This window comes from Scardinius erythrophthalmus (genome assembly GCF_964197995.2).
Source record: "Scardinius erythrophthalmus genome assembly, chromosome: 5".
NCBI classification, from domain to species: domain Eukaryota; kingdom Metazoa; phylum Chordata; class Actinopteri; order Cypriniformes; family Leuciscidae; genus Scardinius; species Scardinius erythrophthalmus.
The window spans coordinates 3,595,610-3,613,603 of NC_138225.1; the positions used below are offsets into that span (position 1 = coordinate 3,595,610).

Sequence of the window (17,994 nt, forward strand, 5' to 3'; positions counted from 1 at the left end):
ACCTTTAATTTAATTTTTTGTGGCAGACAACAGGTTGATCTGATTGAACATGTTTATATAAGGCTCTTTTTGCTGGGAAAAGGGGAAAGTCTTCAGACACATTACAAGTAAAGCGTGAAAAATTATTGCATAAGGAAGCTTGCATATTTTAAATTAATAATGTTGTGATATTTATTTAATTTATGATAGTTTCTTTAACAAACATTAACATTATCATTTAATTAAAATATTTTTTACACTGGGAAATCCTGAGTTTGCAGATGGGATTGGCAATGCTTTTTCTTATTTTATAGAATTCTAGATATTCTAGAAAGTAATTCATACATATAATTCAGTATGATGATGCATATATACAGGAAAGCAGAGAATGTAAACACACTCACTAAATTGAATGTTAAGAGTTTCCCATAGAAAACCATTATAAAGAAAATGCCGCTTAATGCATTGACCATGATTTTAAAGAAACCAAATTCAGTATAGAACTAAATGAAGCATGTATGTAAAGGTAAGCAGATAAACCCAGAATATCAAGGCAATGTGCATGTGCAAGGTTTCACGCTAAGCCTTTTCCCTTGGAAAACCATTATAAATAAAGCGCTTAACGTTAAATTTATCGCATTTATCTCATCTGCTTGCCTTCATGCATTATCATTAAGGTGTATGAATTTGATCTTTTCATATCATCACTGTCTTAATATATTAACTCACGTTAAGCATTTTCTTTTAATGGCTTTCTAATCGCTTACACTCTTAAACACAAAGGTTCTTTATTGGCATCGATGGTTCCATGAAGAACTTTTAACATTTATGGAACGTTTCCATTACACAATAGGTTCTTAATAGTGGTAATAAAGGTTCTTGAAATTTTTAAAAAAGTTCTTTACACAGAGGAAAAAAATGGTTCTTTTAAGAACAGCTCACCATAAGGTTCTCTGGGAAAACAAAAATGGTTCTTCTGTGGTATCGCTGCGAAAACAACCTGTTGTCATTTTTATTTTAAGGAGTGTAACGTAAAAAGAAAAATGTCTTTGCACTTTGATTACAATGCCTTATTTGTCACGGTTGATAATTCATTGTTTCCTCTGTGTCGCGTGTCACTGTTTGTTTACATGTCTGTGAGTTGGCGTGAGTGGGCGTTGTCCCGCTCACGTGTTTGTTCAGTGCTCCAGCTGTCTGCAATCATCTCATTCCCCTCCTCAGCTGTTTCCCATTACCATTTTCTATATATACTCACTCATCTCTCCATTCCAGTGTCCATCCGTTGCTTGCAGTCCCTCGTGTTTGTTCGTGCTGTCTTCCGGGTTTTTGTCGCCGTCTTCTGTGGATGTTTCCTGCCTGTTTCACCGCACCCGAGCACCGATCACCGAGCACTGAGCACCGAGCACCAGACCATCGAAGTCCCTGTGTGACCGAGCCTGAGCGTCTTTCCCCTGTGTCTTCCGTCAGCCCTGTGGCCAGAGAATCGTCTTCGCGACTTCAATCTGAGAAGGATCTTCCTCCCTGACTTTGAGTGATTTTCACTGTATTGAGTGTTGAGTCCTAATAAACACTTGTTCACCTGCTATTGCTTCCAGTGATTTGTCATGACAGAACGGATGGACCATGAAACGGGAGCAGCGGGTGATTCATCTGCTTCATTGGAGGAATTCATTCGCGGGTGCATCGGCCGGATGGATGCACAGGATCGCAACCAGGGGGAGACGGGACGTGCTATTCAGGCTCTGGTCACACAGGTGTCCGAGCTCACCCAGCGATTCCATCAGCTGCAACCTCCCACTGCGCCAGCACCCCCGGAAGCACTTGCGGTTCCCCCCACACCAACTGTGCCTCTCTCCCAGTCTGAGCCCCGATTGCCTACTCCTGAGCTGTACTCCGGTGAGCCTAATCTTTGTCGTTCGTTTCTAACACGTTGCAGTATGCATTTCTCATTACAGCCCAGAACTTTTGAGAGAGAGGAGGCTAAGGTGGCATTCGTGCTCACGTTGCTGACTGGGAGAGCGGCGCTTTGGGGAACTGCAGTGTGGGAGAACCACGACCAGTGCTGCTCCTCGTTCCAGGCACTCGCGGCGGAGATGAGGCGTGTATTCGATCGAGCCGTCGCGGGGAGGGAAGCTGCCAGGGTCTTGGCGAATCTACGCCAAGGAGATCGTTCCGTGTCGGATTATTCCATCGAGTTTAAGACCCTGGCGGCCGAGTGTCGCTGGAACGAGGAGGCGCAGTGGGACCATTTCCTGCATGGGCTGGCCGAACGTGTCCAGAGAGAGATCTACGCCCTGGACCTCCCATCCTCTCTCAACGAGCTCATGGATCTGGCCTTGAGGGTGGACGCCCGACTGTCTCGGATTGGTCAGAGGACGTCACCCAACCCGGTTCGTGGCGGGATGGAGAACCAGCGGTCCAGTGGCCTGGACGCGTTCGGTCCCCACGATCCCGAGCCCATGCAGGTGGGGCGAGCTCGGCTTTCCCGGGAGGAGAGAGAAAGGCGGAGATCCCAGGGCCTTTGTCTGTACTGTGGTGGCGCCGGACATTTTGCTCATAGTTGTCCGGTAAAAGGCCCAGCCCGATAGTAAGTATGAGGCTACTATCGGGTGGGATCTCCGCAGGAAAGACCTCATCCACTTCCACCATCCTCCCGGTAAGACTGAGATGGTCTACCCAGGATCACCACTGCAGTGCACTCATAGACTCTGGAGCCGAAGGTAACTTCATGGATCACCGGTTTGCACTACAGTTACAGATTCCCCTCCGAACACTTCACCAGAGAATCACTGTCAATGCGCTCAACGGACAAACACTACCTACTATCTCTCAAGCCACCGAAAGACTTACCCTCATCACATCAGGAAATCATGCCGAAACCATTTCATTTTACATTACGGACTCACAACTCACACCCATAGTTTTAGGACACCCCTGGCTTAGCTTGCACAACCCACGAATCGACTGGAAAGGCAGAACCATCTCAGCTTGGAGCACTGAGTGTCATAAGTCGTGTCTAGTGTCTGCTTGTTCTGTTGTTTCTGTCCCTGTGTTTCAGGAGGAAGCCGTGGACTTATCAAACGTGCCCGAGGAGTACCGGGACCTGAGTGAAGTGTTCAGTAAGTCAAGGGCTGCTTCTCTCCCTCCGCATCGTCCCTATGACTGTGCAATAGATATTCTGCCAGGTAAGTCTCCGCCTAAGGGCAAGATCTATTCGCTCTCTGTTCCGGAGAGAGAGGCTATGGAGAAATATATTTCTGATTCTCTGGCAACCGGGTTCATCCGTCCTTCCTCTTCTCCAGCGGGGGCGGGGTTCTTTTTTGTGGGGAAGAAAGACGGATCTCTGCGACCTTGCATTGATTACCGAGGGTTGAATAACATCACGGTAAAGAATACTTATCCTTTGCCGTTGATGTCTTCAGCCTTCGAGAGGTTGCAGGGAGCCTCACTCTTCACAAAACTGGACTTGCGTAATGCTTATCATTTGGTCCGCATCAGGAAGGGGGATGAATGGAAGACTGCTTTTAACACCCCTAGGGGGCATTTTGAATATTTGGTTATGCCTTTTGGGCTTTCCAATAGTCCCGCAGTCTTCCAGGCACTAGTCAATGATGTGTTGCGAGACATGATCGATCAATTCATATATGTTTACCTGGATGACATATTGATTTTTTCTTCGTCTCTCCAGGAACACGTGCAACATGTTCGACTAGTGCTTCAAAGGTTGTTAGAGAATGGGCTTTTTGTCAAGGCGGAGAAATGCGTTTTTCATGCACAGTCGGTTCCTTTTCTGGGACACATTGTGTCGGCTGAAGGTATGCTGATGGATCCTGACAAGGTTAAGGCTGTGGTAGAGTGGCCAATCCCAGATTCCCGCAAGGCCCTGCAGCGGTTTTTGGGATTCGCCAACTTCTATCGGCGTTTTATTCGCAATTTCAGCCAACTAGCCGCACCTCTGACTGCCTTGACCTCTCCCAAAACTGCGTTCAGGTGGTCAGACGCAGCTGAGGCTGCGTTTGCCAAACTCAAGAGCCGCTTTGTTTCAGCTCCCATCTTAATTGCCCCTGATGCTTCACGTCAGTTTGTGGTAGAGGTCGATGCGTCAGAGGTGGGGGTAGGTGCAGTGCTTTCACAACGCTCTCCTTCAGACGACAGAATGCATCCCTGCGCGTTTTTGTCTCATCGATTATCTCCTGCTGAACGAAATTATGACATTGGTAACCGTGAGTTGTTGGCAGTCAAGCTAGCATTGGAGGAATGGCGTCACTGGTTGGAGGGTTCTGGGGTACCCTTTATAGTCTGGACTGACCACAAGAATTTGGAGTACATTAGAACCGCCAAAAGATTGAACTCCAGGCAGGCTCGGTGGGCACTTTTTTTCGGCCGTTTCGATTTTACTCTTTCCTATCGTCCGGGTTCCAAGAACATCAAACCCGATTCTTTGTCGCGTATTTTTGATCGTCCCGAACACGAATCTACTCCCGAGCGCATTTTTCCGGAGACCCTAATTATCTCTGCGCTCACTTGGGAGGTCGAATCGAAGGTCAAGAAGGCCTTAGAAGGGGTAACGCCTCCGATCCGGTGCCCACCTAACCGCTTATTTGTGCCGGAGGGATTACGATCAGACGTTATCCAGTGGGGTCATTGTTCCAGTCTAGCTTGCCATCCAGGGGTGAGTCGTACCATATTTCTTGTTAAGCAGCGATTCTGGTGGCCTCTTATGGCTCGTGATGTTCACAATTTTGTTTTGGCTTGCTCTAGTTGTGCCACTGGTAAGTCGTCCAATCGACCCCCAGATGGGTTACTTCAACCGCTGTCGGTGCCTTCGAGACCCTGGTCCCACATCGCTCTAGATTTTATCACCGCCCTCCCACCCTCCCAGGGTAACACGGTAGTTTTGACCGTGGTGGACCGATTCTCGAAGGCAGCCCACTTTGTTCCCTTGCCCAAATTACCTTCAGCCAAGGAGACAGCGGTGGCAGTCGTTAACCACGTCTTTCGGTTACATGGCCTCCCGACAGACGTGGTTTCTGACAGGGGACCCCAGTTTGTGTCCAGATTTTGGCGAGAGTTTTGTAGATTGCTGGGGGCGACGGTCAGTCTGTCCTCTGGGTTCCATCCCCAGAGCAATGGTCAAACTGAGAGAGCCAACCAAGATTTGGAAAGAACGTTACGATGTTTGGTCTCCAGGAATCCCTCCTCCTGGAGTCAACAACTTGCTACGGTGGAGTACGCCCACAATACGTTGCCAGTGTCATCCACGGGCCTATCTCCATTTGAGTGTAGTGTAGGGTACCAACCACCTGTTTTTCCTAGTGCTGAATCCGAAGTTGCGGTCTCCTCTGCCCACGCCTTCATCCAGAGGTGTCACCGTACTTGGACGAGGGCCCGAGAGACACTCCTCCAAGTGCGGGAGCGCACCAAGGCCAAGGCCGATCGCCACCGGTCAAGGCCTCCCGTATACGTCGTCGGTTCCAAAGTGTGGCTTTCTACCAAGAACATTCCTCTCCGTTCCGTGTCGAATAAGCTAGCTCCTAAATTCATTGGCCCGTTTTCTGTCACCAAGATTGTTAGTCCGGTGGCAGTCCGCCTCAATCTTCCTCCGGCGTACAGGAGAATTCATCCCGTCTTCCACGTTTCTAAAGTTAAGCCTGTGTTTTTTTCACGTATTAATCCGCCTGTCCCGGTTCCCCCACCGCCGCGACTCGTAGACGGGGAACCATCCTATTCGGTCCGTCGCATCCTGGATTCTAGGCGGAGGGGACGTGGATTTCAGTACTTGGTGGATTGGGAAGGTTACGGTCCGGAGGAGAGGAGTTGGGTTCCTGCTCGTGACATCCTGGATCACTCCCTTATCGATGATTACAATCGACAGGTAAGGAGGTCTGGGAATGCCGTGAGGCATTCCTAGGAGAGGGGGTACTGTCACGGTTGATAATTCATTGTTTCCTCTGTGTCGCGTGTCACTGTTTGTTTACATGTCTGTGAGTTGGCGTGAGTGGGCGTTGTCCCGCTCACGTGTTTGTTCAGTGCTCCAGCTGTCTGCAATCATCTCATTCCCCTCCTCAGCTGTTTCCCATTACCATTTTCTATATATACTCACTCATCTCTCCATTCCAGTGTCCATCCGTTGCTTGCAGTCCCTCGTGTTTGTTCGTGCTGTCTTCCGGGTTTTTGTCGCCGTCTTCTGTGGATGTTTCCTGCCTGTTTCACTGCACCCGAGCACCGATCACCGAGCACTGAGCACCGAGCACCAGACCATCGAAGTCCCTGTGTGACCGAGCCTGAGCGTCTTTCCCCTGTGTCTTCCGTCAGCCCTGTGGCCAGAGAATCGTCTTCGCGACTTCAATCTGAGAAGGATCTTCCTCCCTGACTTTGAGTGATTTTCACTGTATTGAGTGTTGAGTCCTAATAAACACTTGTTCACCTGCTATTGCTTCCAGTGATTTGTCATGACATTATTGTCTTAGCAGTAGTGTTTTTGACATGAGAAATTCGTTTTGAGTGGTTGTTGTTTTAAAACATTAAGCCACGTTAAGCGTTTGAGAATGTCACCCCATGCCACCCCGGTAGATCCAAAGCCAGTTTGATCTGGTCTGGCTAGTTTTAGGAGGGCACGGCCATCAAAGACGTTTCAGACAAAGAAAACACTTTCAGTGTGATTAGTTTCCACTGATTGAAGGTAAATATCATCTTTATTCTCCGTTTCAGGAGCTTCAAACACAAAAACGAAAATAAAACAATTGACACAGCAACTAAAATGTATCGCTCATGTGAGAGATAAAATAGTGTAATAGCAGTTATCAGAAATAGAGACGTGTTAAAGTTCATGTTACAGGTTACATCTCCTTTGAATCTGATTTGTAGCTTCTTGCTATTGATGCATTAATTAAAAATCATTTAAATCTTTAGAAAGCCAAACACTGCGATCACTGTCCATGGACATGATGAGAAATATTAGGCCTATACCATTTACACAAAACCTTTTAGCTTATGCTTAACTTATGAATGAAACATTAAACTGTCTCCTATACACCTGAGCGGCTTCCATCATTTGCTGTCGAATCTCATAATGTTCTGTATTCATAATGTTCATGGCTGTATTTTCTAATCTCTACTCAATAATATGTAACTCTGTTTAGTGTATGTCAGAAATTAATTGGAAATTTACATTAATGCAGATTAATCTTCAGCTTTCATAGGCTATAGCAGTATGACAAAACACCAATGAACTTAAACTTAATGACAACTTGGCCTAGTTTTGCAAAATATTTCATCTTTGAACAGTATAAAGGTTTAATAAAAGTTTTAAAGGTTTGACATCATGCATTTGACCAACTAAAACTGTTAAAATAATTTACGTTAATGAAATAAAATATAAAAAAAAGCCTTTGAAAAATTAATATTTCAGTTAGTAAGACAACATTTCAAGTTTAAGCACTAAAATGTATAATTTATATATAATTTATAAATAAATGTACAAAAATTGAAAGTATCTAAACTAAACTAAGTTAAAACGGATGACAAAAATATTAAACTTAACAAAAAACATTAATAAATACTATACGCATATAGTAATGACACTAAAATAAACTCTTTCCCACTAGGAATTTATCAGAAACTGGTGGCATTAATGTCCTAATAAATCTACAGGAATGTATATAAATATACAATATATATAGTAAATTTACTCTATGAATTAAGAATAGAGTTTGGTAGCTTAATGTGTGTTTTGGACAATTTTATTGTTTATAATGTCTGATTCTATGGATATAATAGTTGATTTAATATGTAGCCTACATACTGTTGATGTATGTACTGAATGACAACATTTCAAATGTTGTCATTTTGATGGCACCTGTTGTAGGGCCCTATAATTTCCACAATGCGAAAAACGCTGACGGAATCTCGGAAGCCAGACATAAGGGAGAGCTCCGAGCTCGGAGTTCGGCCCAAACCCAGTGTACTCCCCCCGTATGTAAGTGATTTAGGACTAACAGTGTGGAGAAGGTGTGGTGGAGGGATGCTGCTAAACTGTCAACGAATTGAGGTGAGACTGCGGAATATATATACACCTCTTACCATTGATTGCTGAGTGCTCTCCACTTGTGTTAATTATCTGAACGTGCTCCTCCCGAACTTTGTTAATAAAACATCATATTTCAAAGAATTTGTCGTGATTCTCGCATGTTTTCACCCTCTGCCGCCTCATATGAGGACATGAATGCATGAACTTCAGCTCCAGAGCCACTCTGAGAGCCATTTCATCAGCATCTTACCACTTCATTTGAGAAAAACTATCGTCATATCATAAACACACAGAAACTCCAAAGTCTTCAAAGCAACCTGTCCAACAGTACATTAGAATTTAGCTATGTCTCAATGTTTTAATAATACTAACACTAATAATAATAATAATAAATTATTATTAAAACAATTTTTAAGGAATAATAATAAAAAAATCCATGTTTTTTGCAGCACTTTGTTTGACAAATATGTTTTATTCTTTAAAAGATACCTTAGATTACTGTTTTATGCCTTCATTTCATTGCCAGGAAATTTCTGAAAAAAATCATAGAAATTATATATTTTTTTTTTTTTTTTGAATTCAATTAATTAGACATGCTTTTTTGATTATTAGCATTTAATCAAACCATTAAAATGGAATCCAAAAATCTTAAAACAGAAAACACAGAATTTGGTAAAAAAATAAAAAACATATTTCATAGGGCCCTTAACATGTAATTTGTTATTGAACTTTTAATAAAGTGATGTTAAATTAATTAGACATGATTTTTGATTACTAAAATGAAATTTAACCATTAAAATTAAATCCAGAAAAATTTAAACGGAGCAAAAAATAAGTAAATTCCATCGGGCCCTACACCACAGCTCTTTTCAGATTCAGAATTACACTCTGCAAATGAATCTAATTTTGCTGGAGCAGTGGCTGTCATTTAGTTTCAAACTAAATGCAATCTGCCCACAGTCCTCTCCTTCCTCTCCTTCCTCTCCCAGACTGTGTTCTTTCCAGTCATCCGGCTGCCCGGGATACCAGCGTCTGTGAATAATGACAACCAACAAATGTCACACCATTGCATCTGCATATATAATAACTTTCTGGCATCCCATCCGATCTAAAGTTAATTTTATATATGCATTTAATCCCAACACCACTACTTATCTTGAAGTATAGCTGCTTCCTATTCATGATTTTAATGGGCAATATTTGGAAAATGGAAAACTTTGTGACCATGATCTTCACAGAAGTGCATGCTTGCTAAGAAATCAAACTGGATAATGCCTGAATCAGCTCACTCTTTGTTCATAGTGTAAGGAGTGTCATCCGCCCATCTCCACTGGCCTGTGTTCTGATCCGTTAGACCGACCCAGTAGTGCTCGGATATGGCATTTTTGCGCAGAAATGCCTAGGGGGAAGATAGAAACTGATAAAAAAAAAAAAAAGTAAAATCAGAATGCTATGTTATGCTTATCCATGAACATTACACACCCACTCCTCCTCATCCTCTTCTATTTTGAGGAGTAACGCGCCCTGTGCTTTGCAGTAATCTCGTGCCTCAGTCCAGTTGAGTTTATTATTGGAGAACAAGAAACAGCTGCTTTTGTACGATATCCAGCCAGATTTACAGGTTACAGGGACGTCTGCATGAGAGAGAGAGAAGAGATGCAAAATAAGAGCAGATTTAAAGGATTAGTTCACCCGATGAAAGTCCCGTCATTAAAAACTCACACTCATGTCATTCCAAACCCTTAAGACTTTCGTTCATCTTCGGAATACAAATGAAGATCTTTTTAATGAAATCTGAAACTTTCTGTCCCTCCATTGACAGTCTACGCAACTACCACTTTCAAGGCCCAGAAAGGTAGTAAAGACATCATTAAATTAATTAGGGATGCGTGATATATCGGCCACCATATCGGTATCGGCCGATATATGTTCATTTTTAATGTTATCGTTATCGGCCTGATAAGAAAATTTGGCCGATATATTAAAGCCGATAATAATGTATTATTTCCTTCATCTGAGACAATTCACTGTTCAACATGATGGTTTTGAATTGCTTGAAATATGATTAAATTCACTTCTAAAAAGGAAAATACAGTTACGTGCTCAAAAAAAACAGTTTACCGCTTTATTGACAAAATATTTATCTCCAACACACATTCACGCAACAACATCTGCTCTCCCGTCAACAACACGCATGTGTTGTGGTGCTCTCATGCGTTCCGAATTTATGACAGGATTTTCATTTTTGGGTGAACTTTCCCATTAACCACATAAAGTAGCGCTACACTCTTAAATATAAAGGTTCTTTATAGGCATCTAAATCACGAAGAACCTTTAACATGCGTGGAATCTTTCCATTCCACAAAAGATTCTTCATAGTGTAAAAATTTTCTTAAGATTCTAAGGTTCTTCTTAACACTAATGTTCACTGATAGGTTCTTTGAGGAACTAAAAATGTTTCTTCTATGGAATCGCTGCGAAAACCTTCTTTTGGAAGCATTATTTTTAAAGAGTGTAGATGCAGTACCTGCTGTTTTGTTTCCCATGTTAGTTTTCAGCTCCTTCAGAGCGTTCATGACTCTCTCCTCTAGAACAGAATAAAACACATCAGACCTTGTTAGACTTTCTGCAGTCAGTGTCCTGTGAATTTAATTTCAATCCAATTATTTTCAATGTAAAGAACAATGTCAGTATCAGCATGCAGGTCCATGAAACCAACAATTATGATTATATTTCTGAAATCATGCCTAAAAAAGAGATCAATTCAATAGATTCAGTTATACATTCAAAATGCTCAATAACTCAGTTATTGCAATATTGCATTCAACTCACCAGAGATCTGTTGTTTAGAGGACAGAGATGCGACAGATGAAGTGAGATCTGACACTGAACTCTTCAGGACACTCACTGAACTCGACAGAGACTCTTAAACATGAGACAAAAGCCATAAATACAATATACTGGATCAGCAAGATCACTGAGTGCATAGAAATAATGGCTTTATGAATGAGAAAATATAAAAATTCTTAATCAACATCTGCTCATATCAGTTTTGACTTGGACAAGAACTTAGCATACTATGGAAGCTTGTTTCCGCCACAGAATAAAAATTTTAAAAGATTATTGCGGCTTTTTATGTCACAATTGCGAGTTTACATCTCACAATTCTGCCTTTATTTCTCAGAATTGCGAGATATAAAGTCAAAATTGCAAGATATAAACTCACAATTGCGTGTTATAAAGTCAGAATTGCGAGATATAATTGTATTAATTTTATAATTAGCAAATTTTGGGAATGTGGGCTGGTGTGGCTACAGTGCCAGGGCTGAATTTTTGTCCCAGTCTGCCCCTGACAGTTTCTGTTCTAGCCATGAGTAAGTGGGTTTATATTTACACATTTGGTAGACGCTTTTATCCAAAGCCTGGGAATCAAACCCATGACCTTGGCATTGCAAGCACCAACGCTCTACTGTTTGAGCTACAGGAAAGTAAGTGGATGTTGCAGTGGAGTAAAAAGTCGAAGGTGAAGTAGGCTAATGTCAAATTTCAAATGTCAAAACTGTGATTAATTTATTTCTGTTATAGTTGTCTTCAGCCATTTTGGTATGTTAAATTTGAGTCAGTTTTGGACTTTAAATTTACATTATGAAAAACAAGGTTGTGTTCCATATTGTGGTGTTAAGCAATTTTAACATAGTATCGTCATCATATCAGTGTAGATGTAGATGGACCACAATAAAACCATTAAAATATCAGGTAAATAAGTATTGTGATCAGGGCTTGACATTAACTTTTTTGCTCACTAGCTAATGTGGCTAGTGGTTTTCCAAAGTTACTAGCCACACAGCATTTTTACTAGCCACATTTTTGTTGTTGTGAAATGACCTGATAAAAGTTGACTATGGCGTGCTAAAATTTACTTGAACTAGATTTACAACCCTTTTAAATGTAAAACCACTGTACACACCCAAATCAAGACTACATAAATATATAACAATACAGGTCATTATCATTAGCTCTGATAAGGTTGTGTGTAAAGCTCCTTTTTTTTTTTTTATAAAACCATGCATTATGTATTATATGTCGCCACATTGCTCCACCGACGTAACTCCAGCAGGGCAGCTATAGCTGTCTCTTCGATTCTTTGTTGTCGGTCACTAGCGACAATAGGCTACTCATTAGGGCTGTCAAAATTGCTCAAAAATGATCTTCGAAATATTCCCTCTAAAAAAAAACACTTAGCTTATATTCGACCTATTCGAACATCTGGTTGCGCATTTTGTCAATGACGCGCATTACGTCAATAACAGGACAAATTAATACAAAGAGACATAACTACTTGTATAGGTAGTTTTTTTAAGTTTAAACATATTTGACAACGTATTACCTACACGAAAACAAGTAAATCAACTAATGGCCAAGACCGCAGACCTCACTCACTCACTCTCGCTCGCTCACTCGCAGGCACTCTTTCTCTCTCTCGCCCTCACCCTCAAGCTGCGTTCACACCAAACGCGAATAGAGCGTCTGGCGTGAGTGTAAAGACGCGTTTAAGCGCGTCTGGAGGTCTTGCGGCGCAAATGAGGCGTCACGCACTCTGTGCATAACAGTTTAAATGAACAACAACAATAAGCAAATGTTAAGTGCTGATCAAGAGTTTTGTGCAAGCAATTTAAGGTCGCGACTCTTATATAGCAGGCTTCATTCAGTGATTGAAACAAATATTATTAACATTAATTGAAGTTTTACAGTATATAGAACCGACATTGAACGCTCCGAGCGAGCTGTGCTGTGGTAAACATGGAACTTTTCCTTGACATGAAACAGTAAATAATCAAACCAGTGGAAGCCTGCATGAAACTGCTGTATCTAACCTACCTTATTCATGCAATATATATTCAGTCAGTAGCCTACAGTAGCCTACACTTCAGTAATGTTTCTGTTTAACGTTAAATAAAATAACCCCTCAGGCAGCGCGCCCACTCGCAAAGCAGACAGCCGCGCCTCTGCTACCGCGGACGTTTTTCCACATTCGAATATTAATTTTCACCTTCGAAATTCTGTTTTTTAAAACTATTCGAATATATATTCGAATTTAGAATATTCGTTGACAGCCCTATGGGAGTTGTAGTGTCGTAGTGTCACACTTATTTCAGATGCCTTTTGAAAAGACTACAATTATTCAACCCACCAAAGTGGCTAGTTGGAGTGTCTGTGTTACCCGCCACGAGCAAAATCCACCCGCATTTGGCGGGTGTTGATGTCATGCCCTGATTGTGATACTTGGTGCCACAGTGACACTCTTGTCCCACGATACTCAATATGTTGTGAGATAGTCATTGAATCATTTTTCCCTGTTGCACCTACACAAAATTTGAGGGTTCCCCCACCTGCCAAATCCCACTTTAACCACTGAACGTCTCTAACATTAATGCAGGTCCTAAAGCTCTTGTCTGATCATAACCTTCTTTTTGCAGTTATATTCCACATGAGTTTTTCTCTTTTGTAATGTCTCTCAGCCATTTCTCTGTCTACATTCTTTCTTCAAATCCCCCTCTTGCCTCCCCCATCATGAGTGGACACACCCCCTACTGCTGATTGGCTCACTCTCTCCTCCCCCATTATGAGTGGACACGCTAGTGGACCCCTAATGCTGACTGGCTACAAGTGTGTACATGCAGAGATTTGAGTGTGGCCCAAAGTATCATAACTACAGTTAATGTTAAATGAGATATTTTAAAAGAGAGCATAACAAGAGAATTATATATTCATTATAAGGTCTTATTAATTCATGAAATAACTTAAAATTCATATTAATTTTGCCTTTCTGTCTTACCAAAGTCACGTTGGTTGTTTTGTAGATCAGACTGTAGAGAAGTAACAGCGGTTTTTAAATAGTCTAATAGTTTTTGTGTTTCAGTCTGTTTCTGCACTTGGTTGCCAACTGTGAAAGGAAAAAAATAATATATATGATCGATAAACAATCATGAATATGATAGTTTGCTCTTAAAAGTATTTCTTATGGTTATCTCCTTTAAATGATCAGATTTGCAGACCTGCATCATTCAGTTTGGATGTCAGCGCTGACACAGCAGAACTCAAATTGTTCATCAAACTCTTTACTTCAGCGTGTGACAGACCTTGCTGGCGCTCTGTGAAAAAGAAGCAAAACAAGTCCTGCTATTACAGTCAGAAATACACAGACGATGCAGATCAATGCTAACTTTCTTTAATAAACATTAAGGTATTAATACATAGATGAACGCACAGAGAATGATCACATAAACTACTCGCACTACAGACGAGAACCGACAATGAACTGAATGAAACGGAGTATTAATGGGAAACTTAATGACAGACAGCTGAACATAATCAGTAACCAAGGAGACGAACTGGGAGGTAATTGAGGGGCTGTTTACACAACACCGTTTTCTACTAAAAACGTAAAACTTTTTATGCGTTTTGGCCGTTCATTTACACGACAACGGTGTTTTGGGTTCCTGAAAAAGCTAACTTTTGAAAATGGGTTTCAAAGTGGAAGTTTTTGAAAACGGTCTCCATGTAAACAACAAAAATGTTAAACTGAAAATGAAGACGTGTATTAGGCTACATGTTCAGTGTATAGTCTTTCATCGCCAATTCGCCATCTTATGGTCTGGCAGCAGAATACAGTGTTTTTAATCATTTTCACGGATCGGATTTCAATGGGGATCGTTTCGACAATGGTGTCATCTAAGAAAACCCAAAGGAAAAACTTCTCTTTTTTAAGCATATCGTTGTCGTGTAAACATACCCTAAAGTTCCTTGCACACCGAGTCAGAAATTTTCATATGCGTTTTTTTCGTATTCGTCATTCGGTGGCTCTGAATTGTAAAAACACCTCTCAAAATGCTTGCTACCGGATGCGAAAAACGCAGAAAATCAAACCCGATCTGAATTTTTTTATGACGGACAAAAGTTTCGGAGGCAGTGTGTAAAAGTAAATGATATAACATGAGGTCATATTTATTTTTTTAACATGCGAAAATTTCGGACGAGATCTTTCAGTGGCTGTGAATTGTCAAAACACTTCTCAAAATACTTGCTTACGATGCGAAAAATGCAGAAAATCGAACCCGATCTGAATTTTTTTATGACGGACGAATGTTTCGGAGGCAGTGTGTATCGTGTAAACGTGATTGACATAACATGAGGTCATATTTATTTTTTAAAGGTATAGCGGAGGATTTTTTACTTCCGGGTGGATCACCTATACTATGGCCCTCCTAATTGTCAATCATTCTGGTGAATCAATCAAACTTTTCAAAAAGTGGAGACGGGGCGGGTCTTATCTAAAATTCGGAAAGATCCTCCGCTATACCTTTAATATGCGAAAATTTCGGACGAGAATTTCAAAATCAGTGTGCAAGGACCTTAAGACTAAACTGAACTGAATCACATGAAACAAACACACAGGAATGAAACTAACACAAAACACAAAATAATCCTTGACGTGTGTTGGTTTTGGAGAATTTAAATGTACAGTCCATAATAAAAAATTAAAATCTCACCCAGCTTTTGTTGGTTTTCCTCTTGTTTGGATGTGAATGAAGAGGCAAGATTGGTCATCAAGGTCTCAATATTCTTTTCTTGAGGTTTGACTGAAGTTTGATTGAAACTATGAATGTTCATCCAACTCTCCAGCACTGAGAATGTTCTTTGTTGAAAAACTGTGAACAAAAACAAACTTTTTTGTAATCAGCATAATGCAAAGGCTGTAAACATGCATACCACAATTATGTATAATTTTTTTGCATTACTCACTTTTTAAAATGCAAATATTTTACAACGCAACACTTTCAAAGTATGATGTTAATAACTCACAGATGACAGAAGTCATGATGATGAAAATAATCATGCAGACTGTTCCTACAAGCACAAAGATCCCAGTTTTTCTGCTATAACCTGCAGAAAACAACACACCATGAGAAATCCCATTCTAGGCTACTTTCTTTTATTTCTTTAAAGCAAGACAGCCTTCCTGTTCCTTAAACAGTAGCGCACAGCACTAGCAACACCAAGGTCGTGTTCATTTGTTCAAAATGTTCACAGTAATAATTAACAAACAGCCTCAATGTTTAGTTCAATAGTTTATGTACATTCAAATGATTAATCAAATGCTATAATAATTCTGTTTTGAATAGAATTTGAAGATTAATTTCTTTAACAGGTCTGTTTAATCTGTGAGTATGCAATGGGCAAAGCACGTTTGTGTTTGTGTTAAGCATCATATAATGTAGGCTATAATGCTTTGCGTCGTGCCTAACAACGCCCTTCAGCCGTGACTTATTCACGATACAGCACCTTATTGCTTAATTAAAGTGATTATAAAGTGTTGCAGGCATTTAAGGTAGTTGTACAACTAACTAAAACTCTTTCTCTCATATACAACACAAAGACATCTTTCTGTATCAAACACAATTTAGTATCATAGCAAACCTTTGCTAAATGTCGTCTTCCGTTCATATTCCATGTCAATTTTCATGATTTCTTCACAACTATCAGTTTTCTGATAGACCATCATAGCTTTTGCAGTTACTTGCTTTCTAGAGAGAATCCAAAACACATTCAAAAGAGTTCCTGCAATGACAGTAAACAGGGCATTAATGTATAATAACACAGCACTTTCCGTTCCTCATTTCAAAGGATATTGACCTGTAACAAGTGTACTATAAGTTATTCTGCAGAAACACATCAGCTAAATGACTAATTAAAACTGCTTGCTCAGTGTTTTCAGCATCATCTGTTTTCACTCAGGTTCACTGTGGTTTGTCTGCCTCTTGTTTAAACCTTCACCCTTTACCCATAATTAGCATGGTCAAAATTGAACATTTTGGTACAGAAAGGCCTCAATATTTAAGATTGACCAAAGCACGATTTTTTTATTATGTGGCGGAAATTATCTCCAATAAATAAAAGCAAGCACACAATTTCCGCCACATAATAAAAAAATCGTGCTTTGGTCAATCTTAAATATGACATAAAAGTCATAATTATGACTTAAAATATGACACAAACGTCATAATTATGGCTTACTATGACATAATTGACATAAAAGTCGAAATTATGACATAAAACGCACAATTATATGAGATTAAAATTGAGAAATGATAAAGTAATAATAATCATTAATGAGATTAAAAAGTCATAATTGAGATACTGAGTCATAACTCATAACATACTGAGTCATAATTAAGATATTTTAAAAAAAAAATCTAAATCCTTTTGTCATAAATTCGACTTTTTATTGGCGGATTAGTCTTCCATATTTATCCATTCAGCTCAAGGGTGACGCTACTGAAGCAACTGCGCATGCGCTAAAAATTAAGTTCGTCAATTAATTTGTCAAGTCCAAGTACGATTTCTTCTCATGTTTTCCTTTCACAGTTATGTAATGTGCAGAAGTACACGAAACGCCTCAAAACAGATCGATAGTAGGTATATGCAGATTGTCAATGACAACTTTTTAATAATTTTATTTATTAGGCTGACGAATCGGAAAAATTAACTTAACTTACCATATTTGTGTATTTGTGGTCGCGTCATTGTTTTTGAATTAGATCACTGAATGCTGCTTTTATCGAGACAAAAAGTTGGGCTAATGTATATCGATGCTCTATGAGTTCATTTCTGACGATTTAAATATCGATATTAGTTGGAAAAGTTAGTTCAGCGCTAACGTTACTCGAGCACAGCCGTTAGCAAAGCATCTTTTTAATTTTAGGCTACCTTATATGCTGAAAGATGGCATGGGCCGTCGAATTTAGATTTCAGACGTTTTTAAAAGTTGTAAATTAGATATATTTTTTTAAAAGTGAGGGGAATTATATGTTTTAAATATTACTAAAACAGTATTTTAATAAATTATGTAATTAAATAGTATAATCAATAAGAGGTTGTTGTGCTATATTGACAATAGGATATTTTTCAGGCTCGGGCCTTGTATT

General features: G+C 40.2%; 1 protein-coding gene and 1 long non-coding RNA gene across 2 annotated transcripts in view; one reads left to right on the forward strand and one right to left on the reverse strand.

Moving 5' to 3' along the window:
• Positions 1-8,453: 8,453 nt before the first annotated feature.
• On the reverse strand, positions 8,454-17,786 carry LOC308691069 (uncharacterized protein). Its single transcript, XM_081365938.1, has 11 exons — positions 17,566-17,786; positions 16,487-16,627; positions 15,872-15,952; positions 15,559-15,717; positions 14,065-14,160; positions 13,845-13,952; positions 10,841-10,933; positions 10,536-10,595; positions 9,491-9,642; positions 9,298-9,407; positions 8,454-9,040 (listed from the first exon to the last, which is right to left on the reverse strand). Exons 1-11 carry the CDS (start codon positions 17,591-17,593, stop codon positions 8,890-8,892), a joined length of 1,179 nt encoding a protein of 392 aa, XP_081222064.1. The 5' UTR covers positions 17,594-17,786; the 3' UTR covers positions 8,454-8,889.
• The window catches only part of LOC308691079, a 28,911-nt gene continuing 28,367 nt past the window's right edge, over positions 17,451-17,994 (forward strand). Inside the window, exon 1 of the long non-coding RNA XR_014030234.1 lies at positions 17,451-17,481. This is a non-coding gene — a long non-coding RNA (uncharacterized lncRNA). The remainder of the gene's footprint in view (positions 17,482-17,994) is intronic.

Bases quoted from the DNA above. Each gene is read 5' to 3' on its own strand.
- LOC308691069 (XM_081365938.1), bottom strand. From the start codon at position 17,593: ATGACGCGACCACAAATACACAAATATG. The intron at 13,953-14,064 runs GTCTGCAAATCT...TTCCTTTCACAG, and splicing joins ATCCAAACTGAATGATGCAG to TTGGCAACCAAGTGCAGAAA. The intron at 9,643-10,535 runs GTACTGCATCTA...TCTCTCATGCAG, and splicing joins CATGGGAAACAAAACAGCAG to ACGTCCCTGTAACCTGTAAA.